General features: G+C 38.9%; 1 protein-coding gene across 3 annotated transcripts in view; it reads right to left on the reverse strand.

The window, feature by feature from the left end:
* Positions 1–235: 235 nt before the first annotated feature.
* ZNF608 (zinc finger protein 608) overlaps positions 236–17316 on the reverse strand; it is an 83030-nt gene continuing 65949 nt past the window's right edge. For 2 of the 3 annotated variants that reach the window (XM_059873947.1, XM_059873948.1), the window contains exons 4-10: positions 11485–11572; positions 8564–11015; positions 6363–6780; positions 5650–5822; positions 4593–4746; positions 3264–3345; positions 236–2309 (exon numbers count right to left, since the gene is read on the reverse strand). In XM_059873947.1, the coding sequence (XP_059729930.1) occupies positions 2303–2309; positions 3264–3345; positions 4593–4746; positions 5650–5822; positions 6363–6780; positions 8564–11015; positions 11485–11572 (3374 nt within the window). In that variant the 3' untranslated portion in view covers positions 236–2302. Of the gene's footprint in view, positions 2310–3259; positions 3346–4592; positions 4747–5649; positions 5823–6362; positions 6781–8563; positions 11016–11484; positions 11573–17316 lie in introns of those variants that run through there. The other variant, XM_059873949.1, reaches the window with a different exon arrangement.

Genomic DNA, 17316 nt, shown 5'->3' on the forward strand with positions numbered 1-17316 from the left:
AGACTTCAAGGATACAGTAAAACTATAACCTTAATTGTAATTTTAACTGTTGCTTACCCTGTATGAATCAGAGTAATTAATTCCAGTGACTTATGACACTCAAACCACACTAAAAATCACCAACAGTGTGAATTTATAAGATCTGTTTTGCTGTGGTAGCATTAATGGTTTAGGCGGAAAAAAACAAAAGTCAATGGTATGTTTCAACACAAAAGCCATCTGAGCCTTTACTATAGAAGTAATAAGGCATTTATTATTTCAAGAGCCCTGCATTCACAATATCCCCTTTTTCAAAGAAAACACCCCTTCCTTCCCATTTTTTTATGAGGCTAACTTGTAGTATGTCACCACTGTGAGACTTCTGAATGTGTTCAGAACAAGACAATAATAGTAAGCCACAGATGAATGATGTGTAGTAAAAATCAATAAACCTTATAACTATTCACTAAGGGAACTGATTTTATGCCTATAAAAATAAAACAATTATAGCAATATTAATGGCAGATTCATCATAGTAATATAAAAGTCCAAGTGTGCTTGTCTGTTGGGAATCTTTAATTCATCCTTCTGTATTAACTATTCACAAGGTAGAAGAAATGGAACCAACTTCAAGAACAACCTTTAACTTGCAGTAATTCACCCTGTCAAAAAAAAAAAAAAAACCCAACAAACACAAAACAAAAACAACCAGTAAAACTTTAAAAACCAGTTTTGACAATCAATGTAACCGGGATATGCAGAAAAGGAAAAAAGTTAAAGCCTCAAAAACCTGACCAGTAAATTTGACTTTTTTTCACATCACGATTAGCGATTTCATGTTACTGTATACTGTGTTAACTGCATTGTAACAAAACAGGTGGTATAGCCACATAAAATATTTATCTTGTGCTAATGCAGTTTAGATACAGCAAACAATTTTTTTTTAATTGACAGGTCCTCTGTTTTTAGGCATATTTTCATTTTTGGGGGGAAGGGCAATACAGATATAATAGGAAAAAAATTTGCCTATAATTTATAGCATACAGAGCTGCTCTAAAACAGGTATTAGAGACTTCAGTTCCACTAATACCATCCAAAGTGTTACCATGGGCCTTTTTTGAGCCTGCCAGGGTCAACAGAAATAGGTCCATCCACCATCTGGCTTGGACCTGCATTGCCCACTGGGAGATGACAATGGCACAGGTCCAGCAGGAGCACAACTAGGAGCTGTGCCATTGCTGCACCCTCTGCTATCTACAGCTATGACACATCTTTCAAAGTGGCTCAAGAACACCAAGAAATAAAAAAAAAAAAAAAAATTTAAAAAAATCAAAATTTTTTCATTATTCTGATTGCCAAATTATTTAAGGCAAGTAAAAAAATGAAAGCATTTGATATAGGTTTTACATAAAATAAACTAGGTTACAGCATAAAACAAGTAAACAGGTAATGGCATTAAAGTCTCTCCTCTAAATCTGGGTAATTGTAAACATTAAAAAAAAGACTGCAGGACTATTCAAGTAATAGAACAATCACAGATGTCTTCTCATATGCAGGCTATTAGGTTATCTGCCATTCAAGATTATCAAAAAAGACATTTCATTATTCACAGATGCTCATTATCTCCATTTAAAATCTATACATTATATACAACACAGTTTTTGTGGTACTAGAATCCCCATGCCTTCCAAAGGTATATTTTTCACAATACACAATTACAATGAAACAGTGAATACAGTAACATTTTACACTGATGCATCTTAATAGGAACCACCAAATAGACATCTACATTGTACCAAAGTGTCATCACAGTTAGCCTCTCTGAGAGCTTGTGGGAAATACCAGAAGGGTATGCAAGGTTCAGGCACACTGATACATAACATTATTTATTTACAGTTGGAAAGGAAAGAAGAGAGAAGAAAAGGAAAGTAAGAAGAAGAAGAGAAAAGAAACAAACAGCCTTTTGCGGTTAACGCCTCCTAAACATGACAAATACATATCTCCATTTAGTGTGTGGTTCGCAACTTAGCAGCAGACCCTGTGTGCGAGCCTTGGTACTGATACAAAAAAAGTAAAGAATATATATATATTTTTATATATATATGTATATATATATATACGCATATATATATATATATAAAAACAGAAGTCTAATTACAGCAACATTTGTTACTCTGTGATAAAATCTGCAATTTACAAAAATGAAATGACTGGTTTTTGCCTGCCATTAAGGCATTTCAAATTAACACCATGGAACTGATGTCTGTAATAAAGCGCTTCCTCATGTGATCCAGTCACATGACAATGTTCATCCCCAAATTCATCATTCTCTGAAAAGAAAAAGAAGAAGGTTTTAGTAAGCTTCAACCTTTCCTCCCACTTTTTTTCTTGCACCTTGAATGCATCATGAAATTAAATATGTACAAGTATTCTCAAACTCAAGAAGAAAATACAGCAAGCCCTGTCCTCATCCCTCCACTGCCACAAACAACATCCTGAAAAGTAACCTGTGTCAGGATTTTTCTTCTGTGTTCTGATACACTATCATGCCTCAGCTCTTCCAGGGCTACAAACCTTTCTTACTTAAATATTCTAGCCTGTTTCAGCATCAGCTTTCAGGCAGACACCCATAACACAGAACTTCACAGTTGTATTTGATACAGTAAACTCTGAGTCTTAACATCGCAGCAGTGAATGAAACCTTAATGTTAAAAGATGCTTTGGAATTTTCACTTGATATGGAACCATCATAATACTGTTACTTGACAACCTAGTAAATATCTGAGAGGCTTTTAGGCATATAAATATATGATATGGGTGTGCAACTTAAATACAAAACCATCTCTAATGGGCTCCCAAACAAAGCCTTCTAAAAGCAAGACCAGCAAGCCAGGCAGACTTGCAGAATAGATAAAATCCTAAGTTCTTCTGGTCATACATGGAGCCAACTGAACATTAATTTTAAACTCATTTTATTTAAAATTTGGATATTATAAATTATATTTCATGATCTCTTGTTTTATCTTAATACCAGTCCTTAAAATACACTCTATGGAAAATCTCAGAAGACAAACTACTTGCTATTTCTTAATCCCTTATGTTACAATTAAAGAACACAACTAAGGACAAAATGTCATTTTAAGGAGTACAAAACTGCAATTAATTCAAAGTACCAAGTTTTTCCTCAACTTTAAAACAAGGAAATGCACATCAGCAGGCTAAAATAAATCTGTGATTTGCTTTCTCCTCTCTATGTTGCAATATATAATTTATTGGCTATTTACCTTCTTTGTGCAGGAAACATACCAGATGCAGACGCCTGTGCAGCCACCTGCTGAGTGGCAACAAGGGCAGCAGAGGTCAATCCTACAAGAAAGAAGAAACAAAGGAATGTTGATGTACCTCTACTTTTAATGGATTTTTGTGGTCAGAATAATGATAAGAAGGATCTCTAAGGCAAACAATCAGAAAATGTAGGGGGTTATCACTACATAAATAACAAATATTTCAGGCAACATTGTTAAGGCAGTCTGCCCCATATGATCAAGATACCTTTCTGTAATAAATGGAATTGTCTTTGATAGATATTCTACAAGAAATTACAGCATTTCTACTTTCTGCATTCCTTTCCAAACACTGCACTGCATGATGCTAAGTGGGTTGTATGAGAGTTCATGAATAGGAAGCTCAGTAGAAATAATAGGTATCAGGAAACAACAAGAATCAAAAGTCACAGTGAATTACAGAAACGGCATGCCAGCTGCTCAGGATACAATACTTTCATAATAACTTACCCTTTTTACAGTTTTGCTACTGAACAAGCATAATGCATCCCAAAAGGCATATGGAATCACTGAATCACACTGAGAAATGTCAAGACTTTTACACAGGAAAAATAAGTGCTGAGGCACCAAGTCAATGTAAAGAAGAAATGTCATTTAGCCACCAATTGTGGTAGCACATACTTTGCTGCATGGGAGGAAACCTCCTTTTAATTCAGCTAGAGTCCACAGTTAGAGAAAAAAACATTCAAAGACCGGTATAAAACCTAGGGAGAATAAATTGTTTCTCACTATGCTGCTTTTTCCCTGACTGCAACTTTGTGCACGGCATTTGCCAAAATACAAAGAGTCCTCTTTCAAACAGTCAAATTATAACAAGCACAAACCCTTGTGACTGCAATGCCTTGTACATAAAATATGTTCAGTATAAAAAGCTTTTGTCTTTGCTGCACTTCCTCCATTGCTTACACAACCCTAATTATACAAAAAGGAGTTTGTTTGGTTTGGATATTTTACTGCCTTTCAGCCAGTTAATGTCAGTTTGCAGGAGGAATCAAAACATTCATGTGGATGACAGCCTAACTGGTACATCTTTAATAATGCTCTGACACCCAGTTTTTGAAACAAAACTTGATATTTCTCAGACATGAAGCTATTAATTTATTGCTAGTACATGCTGTGAATTTTCAAGCCTTCTTCCTAAACATAAAGCACTTCTGTTCTTACAGGACAATCTCTATTCAAAATGCCTCATGTAGGCACAATTTCCAGTGTCAAGGCAACAATTTCATGAGGCAAGCTAATTCCACCCGCTGACAATTTTCTGCTCACCTTGAAATGGGTCATACTGTCCAGGTATAAGAGGGTAGCCCATTCCAACATGTGTATGGTGGTGGGTATGGAGATGCCTCTGGCTGAAAGGAGAATGGCGGTCTCGCTCCCTTTCTGCTTCCCGCTCACGCTCAGCTGGTGATTTTTCCACAGGCTAGTAACAGAAAGTGAAAGAAAAACTGATGAGATAACTTTAAAAGGGATGAAATCACAACAAAACCATGTGCCACTACCTGTCAAAAACTTTTTGAATACAAATGATTGAAGCTCACTTTTTCTGTAGCAGTGTCTCTACCGGAATATTTGCACTTGATTCTAATCCCAAACTAATCTTTCTGGATTATGCTAGATTTCCCAAGGCAAAAGATTTTGAAGCAATACACTGCACCTTGAAGACACCATGGTGACTTTTAGTTTTGGGATCCCTGAAGTTTGGCTGGCTTGCCAATTCCTGAACAACCTAGTTGAGCTGCTGAAAATGCTCAACCTTCTAAAGCTCTCTGGGGATCAAGTCTGACTGAATAGCAGAAAAACTATTTTTAGAAAATAGAATGAGAGCCAGTGACTTGCTCACAATTAAAACCAGCAACAACTTATCTGAAAGTGAAATAACAGTAATTGTTCCAACTTTGTAAATCTCGTTTGTAAATCTTCAGAAATGGGGGCTGGTAATCAGCTACTTGTAAAATGTGGATTCTTGGCAAGGAGGGGATATTATCAAATCCCACAGCCCAGCTTCCCATTTCATTATGTTTCCAAACAGGAGGTTCCTGTTTAACTGCAAAAATCTGTGCACCAGGAGGTATCTCTGAATCTGTATTTCTATATTAGTCTATTCAAGACAGGAAACCTCAGCACAGAACTGTGTTAGATGTGTTACTTCCAGTTTATGCCACAGGAGCATTCTGACTATAAACTGCTTTTATTTTTAGCACTACCATAAAGAAGAATCATGCACTCATAGCTTGATGCCAGATTGTGTGCTTCCCACTGTTATGTTATTCCTCTACCCCTTCCTGTATGTGACACTCTCCAGTAAGAACAGATGAAGCCTTACAACAGGTGACTTGCTGCGATACTGGTTGGCATGCTGCTGGAGCAAATCCAGTGCTTTGGACTCAGTGGTTGATTTTGCATTGATGCTCGGGCTGGTATTGACCTTCTCTGCCTCTTCTCTCCCTGACATCTTCCCATAAACTGGATAATGAAATCCTGGAGAGAGATAGGCCCCTGTGGGTAAACAATAAATACCACATCAAGTTACTGTTTTTACATTTTGATTCTATCAAGGTAGGAGGAGACAATGTCAGAACTGACAATTACGTCAAAACTAGATCACGTGACTACCAAATGGTATGACTGCTCTTCAATTTCATCACCTAATTTACCCTGATGAATGGAGGTTATAAAGAGGGTTGAGTTGATAACCATTTCAGACATTTATGGGTCCTCTTTAAGTAAAAGGAATAGTAACTATAATGGTTCTGACAGTAAGTGCTTTGAATATTTTTATAGGCAATAAACTATCTGTCAGTCTAACAGCAACAGCAGACTGTCAAGTGTTGAAAAACTTGGGAGTTCATAAAAGGAACATCTTGTATTGAACCAGTTTCATCTACAGAATGTTCCCCAGTGGAAGCACAAGCAATACGTCACCCATGAATTTTCTAATTTAGCCTAGCTACTAAGAGAAATATTAAAATGCAGGCTTTACTGAACCTGAGGATGCAAATCTTAACTAGCACACAAGGCAGGTTTCAGAATACATACCAGGATAGCTGTGCATTAGGACAGGAGAGACTGCGCGATAGGCTGGATGGTTGGGATCGTACATCTGCGGATATGGGTAAGCGTGCAAGTACTGGATGTATGACTGATGCTGACTCATTGGTGAGGAAACTGCTACTCTAGCACCCCGAGAGTCTTTCCAATTTACAGGAGTCTTTTGATCATCGCTTTTTATCTTGCTCTCATCCACTGATTGAGAATCAGAACGCTTGACCTCTTTGGGCTCCTCTTTAATGCTTGCTAATGAGACAGGAAGGTTAGGCAGGGAACTTTCCTTGTTAGGTGTTTTTCTAGGGCTGTCTTCTTTTAACTTTTTCTCACGATCAAGTTCTTCTGATTTTTGCTGATCAAGATATTTGGGCTGATAGACATAATGATGCCACGTTCGTGAATCTGGATCCTGATAAAGAGGAAAAAAAAATTGTTCTGAACTTAGACATAGAACTAAGTTTGTTATTGATATTTCCCACATTTCAGTTAATGTATTTTTAATAGCTGTTTTAATACCATATCCCCATTACATAGAGGAGAGGTTTGCTTGCCACAGAGTGCCTCGAGCTCAAAGTCAAACCAATATTCCCATGAAGGAGCAAGAGTCTATTATCAAAATTTAATTCAATTGCTTCATCTTATATCCTTCTTCATGCCTTTAACTAGTTTAATCATGAAATACATGTGCAATGTAATGAAGTTCTGAGACCATGTTATTCATAAAACATTTTAATTAAGGCCCACAGAGAGACTTTTCCCACTAGAGAGCAAAAAGTATCTGTGAACCACAAAATAAGAGCTGTCTAATGATATGCCAGAGTACTTAGAATACCTGGAACAGTTCACATGAAAAGCTGATGTAGTTGGCAAGATTTTAAGGCTGCCTCTGGTATTGCAAACATCCAGGAATCAGTGGAAGTCAAACAATAAAGCAGACTTTTTCAGCTGATAATCCTATTTTACGTTTGTAAAGTTACAGATGGGCAAGTATTTATTGGATCAGGATCATGTGGTTTAAAGAAAATGTACTGGGCGCTGTAAATACTTTTTAAAATAATGTATTACACAGACCAGTTTCTAAACATGTTACAGAACTAGAGAGGGGAGTTCTTCACAACACCACACCAAATCGGAACGGAGAAGTAACAGGAAGACTTCTTTTTCTGATACAGGATATGCAAGAGCTAATTGTCAACATTTTTTCCAACTGACAGACATTTATGGGACATTCCACAGAAATATAAGCACACAACTAAATGCTTGGACAGTCTGGTTCAAATACTCACTTGAATCAGCAGAAATCTTCTCCTACTTAGGGCTGTACCATCCCACTTCCTTTAGAACTCTCTACTCCCACTCCCCTGATCCCACTGTACCTTGAAAGACAGCCTGTAAGGGTGAAGTCTGGGATGTACCATACACCAGAACATGAAAGTATCAAGCATTGAGGCTCTAGTTCAGAGCACGGAGACAGTTGCATTGCCTCAAATGAAGGCAATGTGACATCTACGAGGGTCAGCATGAAGCCACTGGATAAAATTCTGGTCCCACTGAAGTCAATGGCAAAACTATCACTGACTTCAATGGAGTGAGGATTTCATCCATTGTGTAGGTCTGTAGGGGCTTGAGGTTGGTTGAGGAGAGAAGGGGAACTTAACTGCTTCAGAAAGGTCACCTTGGGTTAAGATAAAGAGCTGTGCTTTAAGCCAACTCTTCAAAGAACCAGCTCACCCATCTTTAGTAAATGCCAACTGTTATTTAACAAAAAAAAGAAACACTTCAAACCATGTTTCAAATCTACTTTAAGTCCTCTCACAATGAAAGCTGCTTATTTTGCTTGAAATTTCTCATTTCTGAACTAAGCAAACTGCTTACAATTTACTTCTAAAAGAGAAATCTAATTCTATTTTATTCATGCATATAATTTAAAATAGTCTCTTCAGGTCATAAGCCTGTGCTCTGTCCCCACCATACTAGACTTTTTTATTTTATTTTTCTTTTTGTTCTTTTCAAACAGCTCAACTGGAAGGTTTATTGGTCTATTTGCAGACTACAACGCAATCCAGCATGAAAAAAATGATGGTGGAGCTTGTTTGGCTGCAGAGGTAGAAGAACGTAGCAGAATCAGAAAGAAAATCTCACAACTTAAAAGGTAAACCAAGACACTCTTGTTCCATTTCCTGTGATTTTACCTGTTTAAATCTTGTGGTTGGATCTACTCCTGTTTGCTTCATTGAGTCCATAACAGATTTCATCTCCACAGCCTCCTTTATAAGCTGGTGGTTTTCCATTTGTTTGGCTTTGAAAGTGTCAGACTGAAGCTGCTGCTGGTGATTGGAAAGGATCTGTGATTTGCTTGTCTCCTCGCCTTTGTTAGGAACTGAGGACCCTATTTTATTGTTATTTTTGCTGGACTCCGGAGTTGAAGGGGCCTTTGAAATAGTGGCAGATGGAATATTCTTCTGCTTGTTGTCATCCTTCCCAATCTCTTTCAAGGGGGGGTCATTCTTCCTTTCACAGTCCCGCCCACTTTGTGCCATTTTCTGTTCTGCTAGCCTCTGGTCCTCATAGTATTTTTCATACTGCTGCCTGTAAGCAGGGTTGGAGGCCATTAAGGACTTTTGGTCCATATAGAGCCCATAGGCATACTGTCCATAATAAAGTGACTGAGCAAGTGCAGGGTGTCTTTGAGTTATTACTGACTGATGTTGTGGCTGCAAATTAGAGGAAGTGCTTTCGCTTTTCTTAGCATCTGACGATTCTGCCTTCTCTTTCTTTTCAGCCTCTTCCTCAGCCTCTTTTTTAATCTTCAGCCCCTGTGGGGTACCACTGTTCCCAGCTGCTGGGGCACTGACCTGTCCAGAGTGCAAGTAACTTGGGGAATAATAAGGATCGTAGCCATGGTAATAGGGAGAATGAGACTCTTTTGCTTGAGCTGATTGTGCTGTGGTTGAAGAATGTCCTTTAACAACACCATCTTTATTAGAAATAATATCTGATGGAGAGCTGGCCTTTGACCTCATGCCCTCTGACCTGCTGTCAGAGCCACCATCATCAGCTGCATCAGAAATATCTGAGTAAGCAGGGCTGTTGGTTTTAGTGGCCGTGCTGTCTGCGCCATTCTGTGTCAACACGTGCAGTGGGGCCATGGCAGATTGTCCATTCACCAAAGTGCTGCATTCCATCCTGGAGGCACTCCCTATGGAAGGGCTGGGCGCATTGTCTGTGAATGTGTAAACTTTATCAGCTTCAGCCTTAATACTTGCCATCCTGCTCTCTTGAGATTCTGACAGTCCATTAGCTAGCACTTCATTCTTGTTGAGATGGTCCTTTAAAAAATGTCCAGATAAGTCCTTTCCAGACCCTTTTGAATCCTCCAGCTTCCCCAGCTTAGAATCCATCTTGGGGCTGCCTGTCTCTTTGCTTTCTTTGTCCTTCAGCTTTCGCTTCTCCTTTTTCTTTTTGTCTTTGAGTGATGTGAGAGCAGGGTTTACAGTGCTTGGCTCTCCCATAATTGTGGGCTTTGGTTGAATGGGTTTCAGTGGAGGGCTCTTTGGTGTAGCCTGAACAATAGTAGTTGTTAGAGAGGGCAGTCCTGGTATTGTCCCTGTAGTGGTGGTTGTGAAGGCTGTAGTAGGTATAGCTATTAACTGGGGAGGAGTTGGTGCTGGTGCTGGGGCAATGGGCCTGGCTGTTTTCAGCTTGGAAAGGTTTTTATCCACTTTGCAATTGTTTGATTTCTTGCCTTTATCACCTAAACTCTTCTTGTCAATTAACCCTTCAGCCTCCAATTTCGGCATTTCGGTTTGCAAATTGCCATCTGCTACTGAGCAATTATCCAGTGTGGCTGCCATGTTAGAAATTACTGGAAGGCTGTTCAATTCACTGTTCAGACCCTTCTTTTTGCCAGAATTCTTGCCAGTTTTGGAACTGATAACTGCACCAGGGCCATTGCTGGTCAGTTCCCTCTTTCCCTTGGGGGTCCCTGGGGTAGCAATGGAGGAAGGAGATGTAGGTGCTTTTAGTGGATCAAAGCCTGGCAAATTTGTGCTTTGCTCACTGCATTCAAGTGCCACATTACTCAGTGCTTCCTCGCAGTCTGAAATTTTGTCTTCACTGTCAGGCTCAAACTCCAGTTTGTTTTCTGGGTCTAAGTGTGCATGAGCCTGATGGTAACGTAATCCATTAATGTGCTTGTACTTCTTGTTGCAGTTGGGGTGAGGACAGTCAATCAGCACTGGGGAGGAGCAGCCTTGGTCCAAAAAAGTAGTCTCAGGTTTCCCCTGTGGGGTGGTGGGAGTGCTTCTAGAGTTAGTACGAATGCGTTTTCCAGACTTATTGTCCTCTGAACTGGAGTTCAAATCCAGCTCCATAGGAGGCTTAGTTTTCCTCTTGTTTGTGGACGAGGGGCTGGCTTTGACTTCATCCATGGCGCAGTTTGGGGGTGTTCTGCGCCCACTTGAGTTAAGGCTGCCCCTCCTCCCCTTCCCATTGGCGCCGCCTCGATTTTTATTCTGAAGTCCTCTGGACTCTGCAAAACTCGCATCATTCCCAGGAACAGCTGCAGCTGCAGCGGACCTTGCCCGCTTCCCCCTGCCACGTCCTCCACGCATTTCCAGGTCACTTGTTGGCGATTCACAAAACCTGCACAAACAATAGATTTCATCAGCAGGAGCCATGAACTGAAAAAATAAAAATCACCACCATGTCCTGAGAACCTTCACACATGTTAAAGGAAAGATGTCCTTCTGACAAATGAGAATGTTACAGTGTCAAAGGCAAAGTCATTAAAAAAGGACAAAAATGGTAAGGACATATCCACCTGGTTAGAACAATGGAGCAAAAAATTTTCCTAACTTAAAGAAATGCATTTTGAAATTAACTGCTCTCTGACTGAACCCCACGTATTTCCCCTTCCCTCTCAAAAATACAAAAGTAAAATAAAGAAGAGCATCCACCCCAGGTTTCACTCTGGAAGAGAGAACTACTCATTTCACTGTTGCATGTTTTCAATTATAACCAGTTGTGCTTTATTAATCTCTGTAGAGTCTCTTGCCTGAGACTGGGGGTTAAAATACAGCAGAGAAAAAACAGACTCAGAATGTTTGCCTACCTAGGAGGGGCCCAGTCATGCTTTGTGCAGTCCAACAGTGTTCCCACGTAAGTCTTGTTCCTCCATGTAACGTTTACCACCAGGACACCTGTCAGTAAGCGAAAAATAAAGTATTATCACACATTAGAACAATAACTGTGAGGACAGGCTTTTTGGTTTGCTCTTTTTTTTTTCTTCTTTTTTTTTTCTTTTTCCTGTCCTTCCCTGAAAAAGTAAGACATTTACTCTCATTTGCTTTCAAACACTGATCTATATTCTTCCTCTTTTCTGGTTTCAGTGACCTCAAGTTAAAGCCCACAGGAAAGACTGCAAACAACAAAGAACAAGAATGTGCACACGCATGTGTGCGCATGTAAGACAGCTTGCCTGTGTGACAGTGTGTGTGTAATCAAGATACAGCTGACAGAAGGAAATGGGTTTTGCCATGTCCTGCTGTAAAACAGCAACACTCACCTCTTAATTTTGCTATTATTGCACATAATTGCTTTCACTTGGCAGCCAGCCAGCATAAACTAAGCACCAGTTACAGTGTTTAAATCAGAAGGTGACTGAGAAGAATAATCTGCTTTGCTTTGAACAATATGATAATGATGCTTCTATTTACTTGAAATTACTCATATCCAAACACATAAATATATACACGTATGCACTGCAAGTTTTGTTCAGCAGATATAGCTAGAAAAAATGTTTTATTTGCCTTGCTTTTGCTTCTGTAGAAAGTGAGGGACTGGATATGAAACTTCAACCATACTGCAGTGAAGGTGGGAGTAATTGCAATATATATTTACATAGGAAGAGGAATCCTTCAAAAAAACCTACTGTAATTTAATTGCTTTTCCACTTATGACTTTTATTAAATGCAAATTTGCCTGCCTAAAGCAGAATTCTAATTTCATTTTATTTGAATTATCCCTGTTAAATTTGTGAATGATAAGGTTATTGTAAGTAACAAGAAAACAAATGTGGGGCATGTCATTCAAATGTTTTCAGGTTGCCCTCAAACGCTTCTTCACATAATTTATCATCATGTTTATGGACTAGCCAGCATAATGACCCCTTTAATTCATTAACCGTCACAGATAAACAGAAGGTAGTATTATTGAACCAGACATCTCTTCTCATTAGAACATACACTGAAATAAGAAATACATTTTATCTAACAAAGAAAGGCAAAATACAAAATGCTCCCAATTTATGAGAAGACACCAACTCGCAGCTGACAGCCTTGTTTTTCCTCTACACTTCCCTTATTCTATCTGCAGTGTCTCTGTAATAGAAATGGTTGTGGCATTGTGCCAGAATGTTTCCAGCCCATCTTTTTGCTTTGTCTTACCAGTGCAATTTCTAATTTTGCACTAAAACCATCCCTGTCTCCTGCACTGAGGTGAAATTAACACACAAGCAGCAGTTTATTTCCTCAGGGGTCTTTCAGCAGCAGGGAGGTATTGTTAGCAGAGGTACCAGGGAAGAAGGGATTTCCTTGAAAATTCTCTGTAACAGATTTGAAATTCATCCCCATATGGTTTTTCACTGCAATTAGGCAACTGGAATTTTGCACACTGGGATGAACTGGTCTGAAGCAAGAAAGACAAACTGCACTCCCAGCCAGTGTCAGTCAGGTCCTAGAGGGACCATGGTGAAGATGTTTAAGAAGAGACTTAGTGTGGCACTTAGTCCCATAGTCTACTTGACAGGGTGGTGTTCGGTCATAGGTTGGACTTGATGATCTCAGACGTCCTTCCCAGTCTAACTGATTCTGTGATTCTGTGATCAGGGTTAAAATGCCATGCTGTATTTTTATGGCCTATGCAAACTAGGCAGCCTGCAAAGACACCAGGGCTGCTTTACATTGCCCCTTGCTTAGGCATGGAGGCAGCTAGGAGGTGCTGGGGTCCAGGAGGAGCAGAAGGAGGAAGAGGAGAACAACCCAGTATGTCCAAGAGGAAATATCTCTCGGTAGAAATGGGGTTTCTTACAATGAGGAGGTTTATGGTCCCATTTGCCATTCACAGCCTAGAGAAAAGAGATTGTAAAGGTGTTTCTCTGGCAGCCTTTATCCCTTTGGGGTTTATGGGATAATGTTACCCAGAAATTTTAGAGTTCACCTACTGTAGTTTTTCTGCCAAAATCCATTATTAGGCAAGGCAGGGTCACATGCAAAAGCATTAATATATGACAACGGCACACCCAGGATGTCATCTGGTGCCCACAACTGTCAACAGAAGCTCCTCCTTTAACATCATATGTTGTCAGCCTTTTAGACAGAAGACAAGATTCTGTATTTTGCTGTTTTCCTTCACAGTATGTGTACCATTATGAGCTCTTTTTCTTTACTCATCATAATCACAATGTTAAAGGCAAAAATTTTCAGGCAGGAAAAACTAACACATGCTTATAGGAGGACAAAGCCATTTTAGATAAGCACTTCTGATACGTAATGTATGAAACGACTGTGGCAATTTGTACTTGAATTTTCCTATGGAATGAAAGGTCACATGTCACAAAAGTAGTACGTTAGTAATTTCAGAAACCTGCAGCAAAAACCTCTGTTTTTATGATTTCTGTGGATATGTATCTCTTCTTCCCCTGTACCTTCTTCCTCCTTTTCAGTGACTGCATAACAAAGGCCAGAATGAAAATTTGCTATTTACTATTAACTATATCTCATAGAATGAGCTATGTCATCACAAGTTGGAAATGAAGTAAATAACCCTGTTGCTAAGAAATGCAGATGTGCTATTTTGACATAAAAACATAAGAATCAAAGGCATTTTTAGTACCAAGTAAGGGTATTGTTCATATGGATTACTCGGGCACTGAATGTTTAGCAGACACACCCACACTCTTGCAGACATTCCTTCATTCAAAGACAAAAAAACCCTGAAGTATCTAGTCTAAAAAAATATACTAATTTATTTGTTTTCTTGACTCTCTTTTCTGCAATGATCATAAGCCAAGAATGTTTATGTTTGTATCCAAAACTTTGAAAATGATCATGTGGTGAGGAATCAAATTATCACATCACTACCTTAGATGCAGGCCCCAGCTTTTAAAAATACTGGCTTTAGGAAAAAAAACATGTTCAAATTCCAATACAAGTAGGTGCTACGCAATTAATCAGATTGGAAAGCCTGACTTATTTTTTACAGGATAGACTGCTTTTGTGTTTCAGATCACAGCAAATGCTACAAAATCCAGGTTTAGTGCAAACTGATTATTTCACCAGGGAACTCAGCAAACCAGTTATCTGAGAGGGTGAGGGTAAGCCTTCATTTTTGCAAAAGGAGTTCCTCTTTCTGCTCTTAGTAGAGAATATGGCCAAAAGGATCTGTAAAATTCTGGAGAAACCAGATCTGCACAAAGTCTTTCTGAACACTTCTGTAACTGATTTGTTGAAGAATATTTATATGAGCTTTCAAAACCAGGAATGATTTGTCTACTTTTCAGTCATCAGAAGTCATGTATGTTTAAAAAGTCACATATATTTTAAAAGTCACATAAGTCACTTACCCTTAAACATAAGTGGAATCTTCTGTGGTCAAAATTCCAAAATTAACAGTTCTGCCTACTACCTTTACTATCCTCAGTATCATTGTAAAACAATTTTTCCTGATGCCAGAGGAGGATCTCTAAAACGGACTACACTTTCCAGAATTATTTTAGTAAGATTACTTCTTTAAAAGGTTAATATGATAAATTCTTGTAGCAAAAATCTTTGTGGCACAGTAGTTCTTCAATGTTGAGATGCAGTCCTTGGTATAGAGAAGCATCATTACTTGATTACTGTTACAAGTATTACTTGTAACACTACAGCATAATCAATTCCTTGTATCTTCATGATTAGTGAATACACAAATATGTTTGCAAGTCAAATTTGATTTGTCTCTTGTCCCTGCCATGCCAAGTACAAATAAAACAGACATGCCTGGGATAGCCAAACCATGGCATATCTGTCATCAGTGAGTACACCACCCCCACTGATTAAACATGTTTTATTCCACATCTGGCACTGCAATTTTTTTAGTCCCACATATATCTATTTGACATCACTCTTTCTAACAATAGCTAAAATATATGAGATGCAAAAAGCTGCAAGATGAAAATCTATATTCTTAGGATTATCTCAAGATTTTTTGTTGCCACTGGCTTAGTAAAAGCAGTACATGTCATTTGCCTCACAACCACCATGTCCGCCCCATCATCGTGAATCCCACATCCCCATATAGACCTGCAATTCAACTGGGCATGAAAAGCACAGAACAATTTTTATATTAGACTTGCAATGCAAATGGCTTACTCCTCCCTGATTGCTTCCATCCAGAAAGTAATCTAAAATGATCAGTAAACACTCTATGTATGAAGCCACATCTTATACACTGAATGCTGATCTGGGAGATGTGCAGCTTTTTACTACTTTAATTACACTCTCTCTCTAGCATGGCACAAGAACTTAACTACATCTACAGCAGGTGCACATGTAACTGGCATCAACATCAGCCAGCCTGAGAATGCAATGATTGTCAGGTGGCCTGGAAATGCAAGACTGGTGGGTTTGCTTTTTTTGTTTTGGTTTGCTAGTGGGATTTTTGGGCTTTTTTTTTTTTTTTTCCAAGAGCCCTGTTGCAGCACAGAATGTTTGAAAAGTCACTTTAACCACATCCTGTAATCAGACCATCTGGAGCACAGATCTGCAATTAGTCATCCTGGGCACTGGACTTTATCTGAACAAATACTGTACAGCAATGAAGACGAGAAGATTGGATAGCATCAAGGAAAAGAGGCATAATGAAATACTGCTGGTGTAGTCATAAACCACTGAGGCTCTTAGCTGTGGTGTTAATTCTGCATTCTGTACTTTATGAAAGCATAGCAAGTTTAAAGGTTAGAGCGCTGAGAGGCTAAACCCTGCTATTTTAGTTAATGTTGCCCTGCTGGTGGCTAAGGCTGGGCTACAAATTACAGTGGCTTCTGCAGCAGCCTAACAGAGTAAAATCACATCTGTGTAATTTCCAGTAAGTTCTGAGCAATGACAACCTACATTTCATGGATAGTTTATTTGAATGTCATACCCTTTCTTTTCTTTTCATTATGAAGTCATTGGTAAAATAAAGGTAATATTGATAGTAGGAACTACCACCTTAGTTTAAAAATAGCTGTTTTATAGAACCTATTCCCTGGACCTGCATTACATACTCCCATTTGCATTCAAAAGAGAAGCAGAAATTATACAGTGAGGAATAGCTCTTGAAAACATGGAGCTGGGCCATCAAGCAGACAACTTTTTAATCCCACCTAATAATTACTGTAATAGATTTTCTTAATCTAGAAGTTTATCCCAGTGCATATAAAAGAATAAACACTGCAATAACTGAAGAAATCCTGTTTCCCCATGAGCCCATATGCTTAATACACAAAAGAACACAAGCTACTTCTATCACTGTCATGTCTCCCGCATCCTTTGTTCTGAAGCCTCATGGGCTGTATTGATTTGGGAAAATCATTGAACTTCTTGGAAAACTAGACTCTAGCTTATTCACCACCATCTATTTCTTTCTCATGAAGACAGCTGGTCAATACTCAGTTGAACGGTCAGCTAAAAGAAGCTCTGGTTTCATTTCTTTTTCCTGCCTCCCTAGCAACATTACCCTTTTCCAGCTTTAGTATAAAAACACCCCAGCATGTGAGGAAGACATGTAGCTGAGGTTAGCTGAAATGACAGTTTCTCTGGACAAAGCTATGACTGAAATGCTGGGGGCAGGTTGGTTCTGGAAGACAGGACAGCATCTAATCTAAGAGCTCATGTCCCTTATTAGTTATTATGATAACTGTTAC

This window comes from Haemorhous mexicanus, chromosome Z, assembly GCF_027477595.1.
Source record: "Haemorhous mexicanus isolate bHaeMex1 chromosome Z, bHaeMex1.pri, whole genome shotgun sequence".
Lineage (NCBI taxonomy): Eukaryota > Metazoa > Chordata > Aves > Passeriformes > Fringillidae > Haemorhous > Haemorhous mexicanus.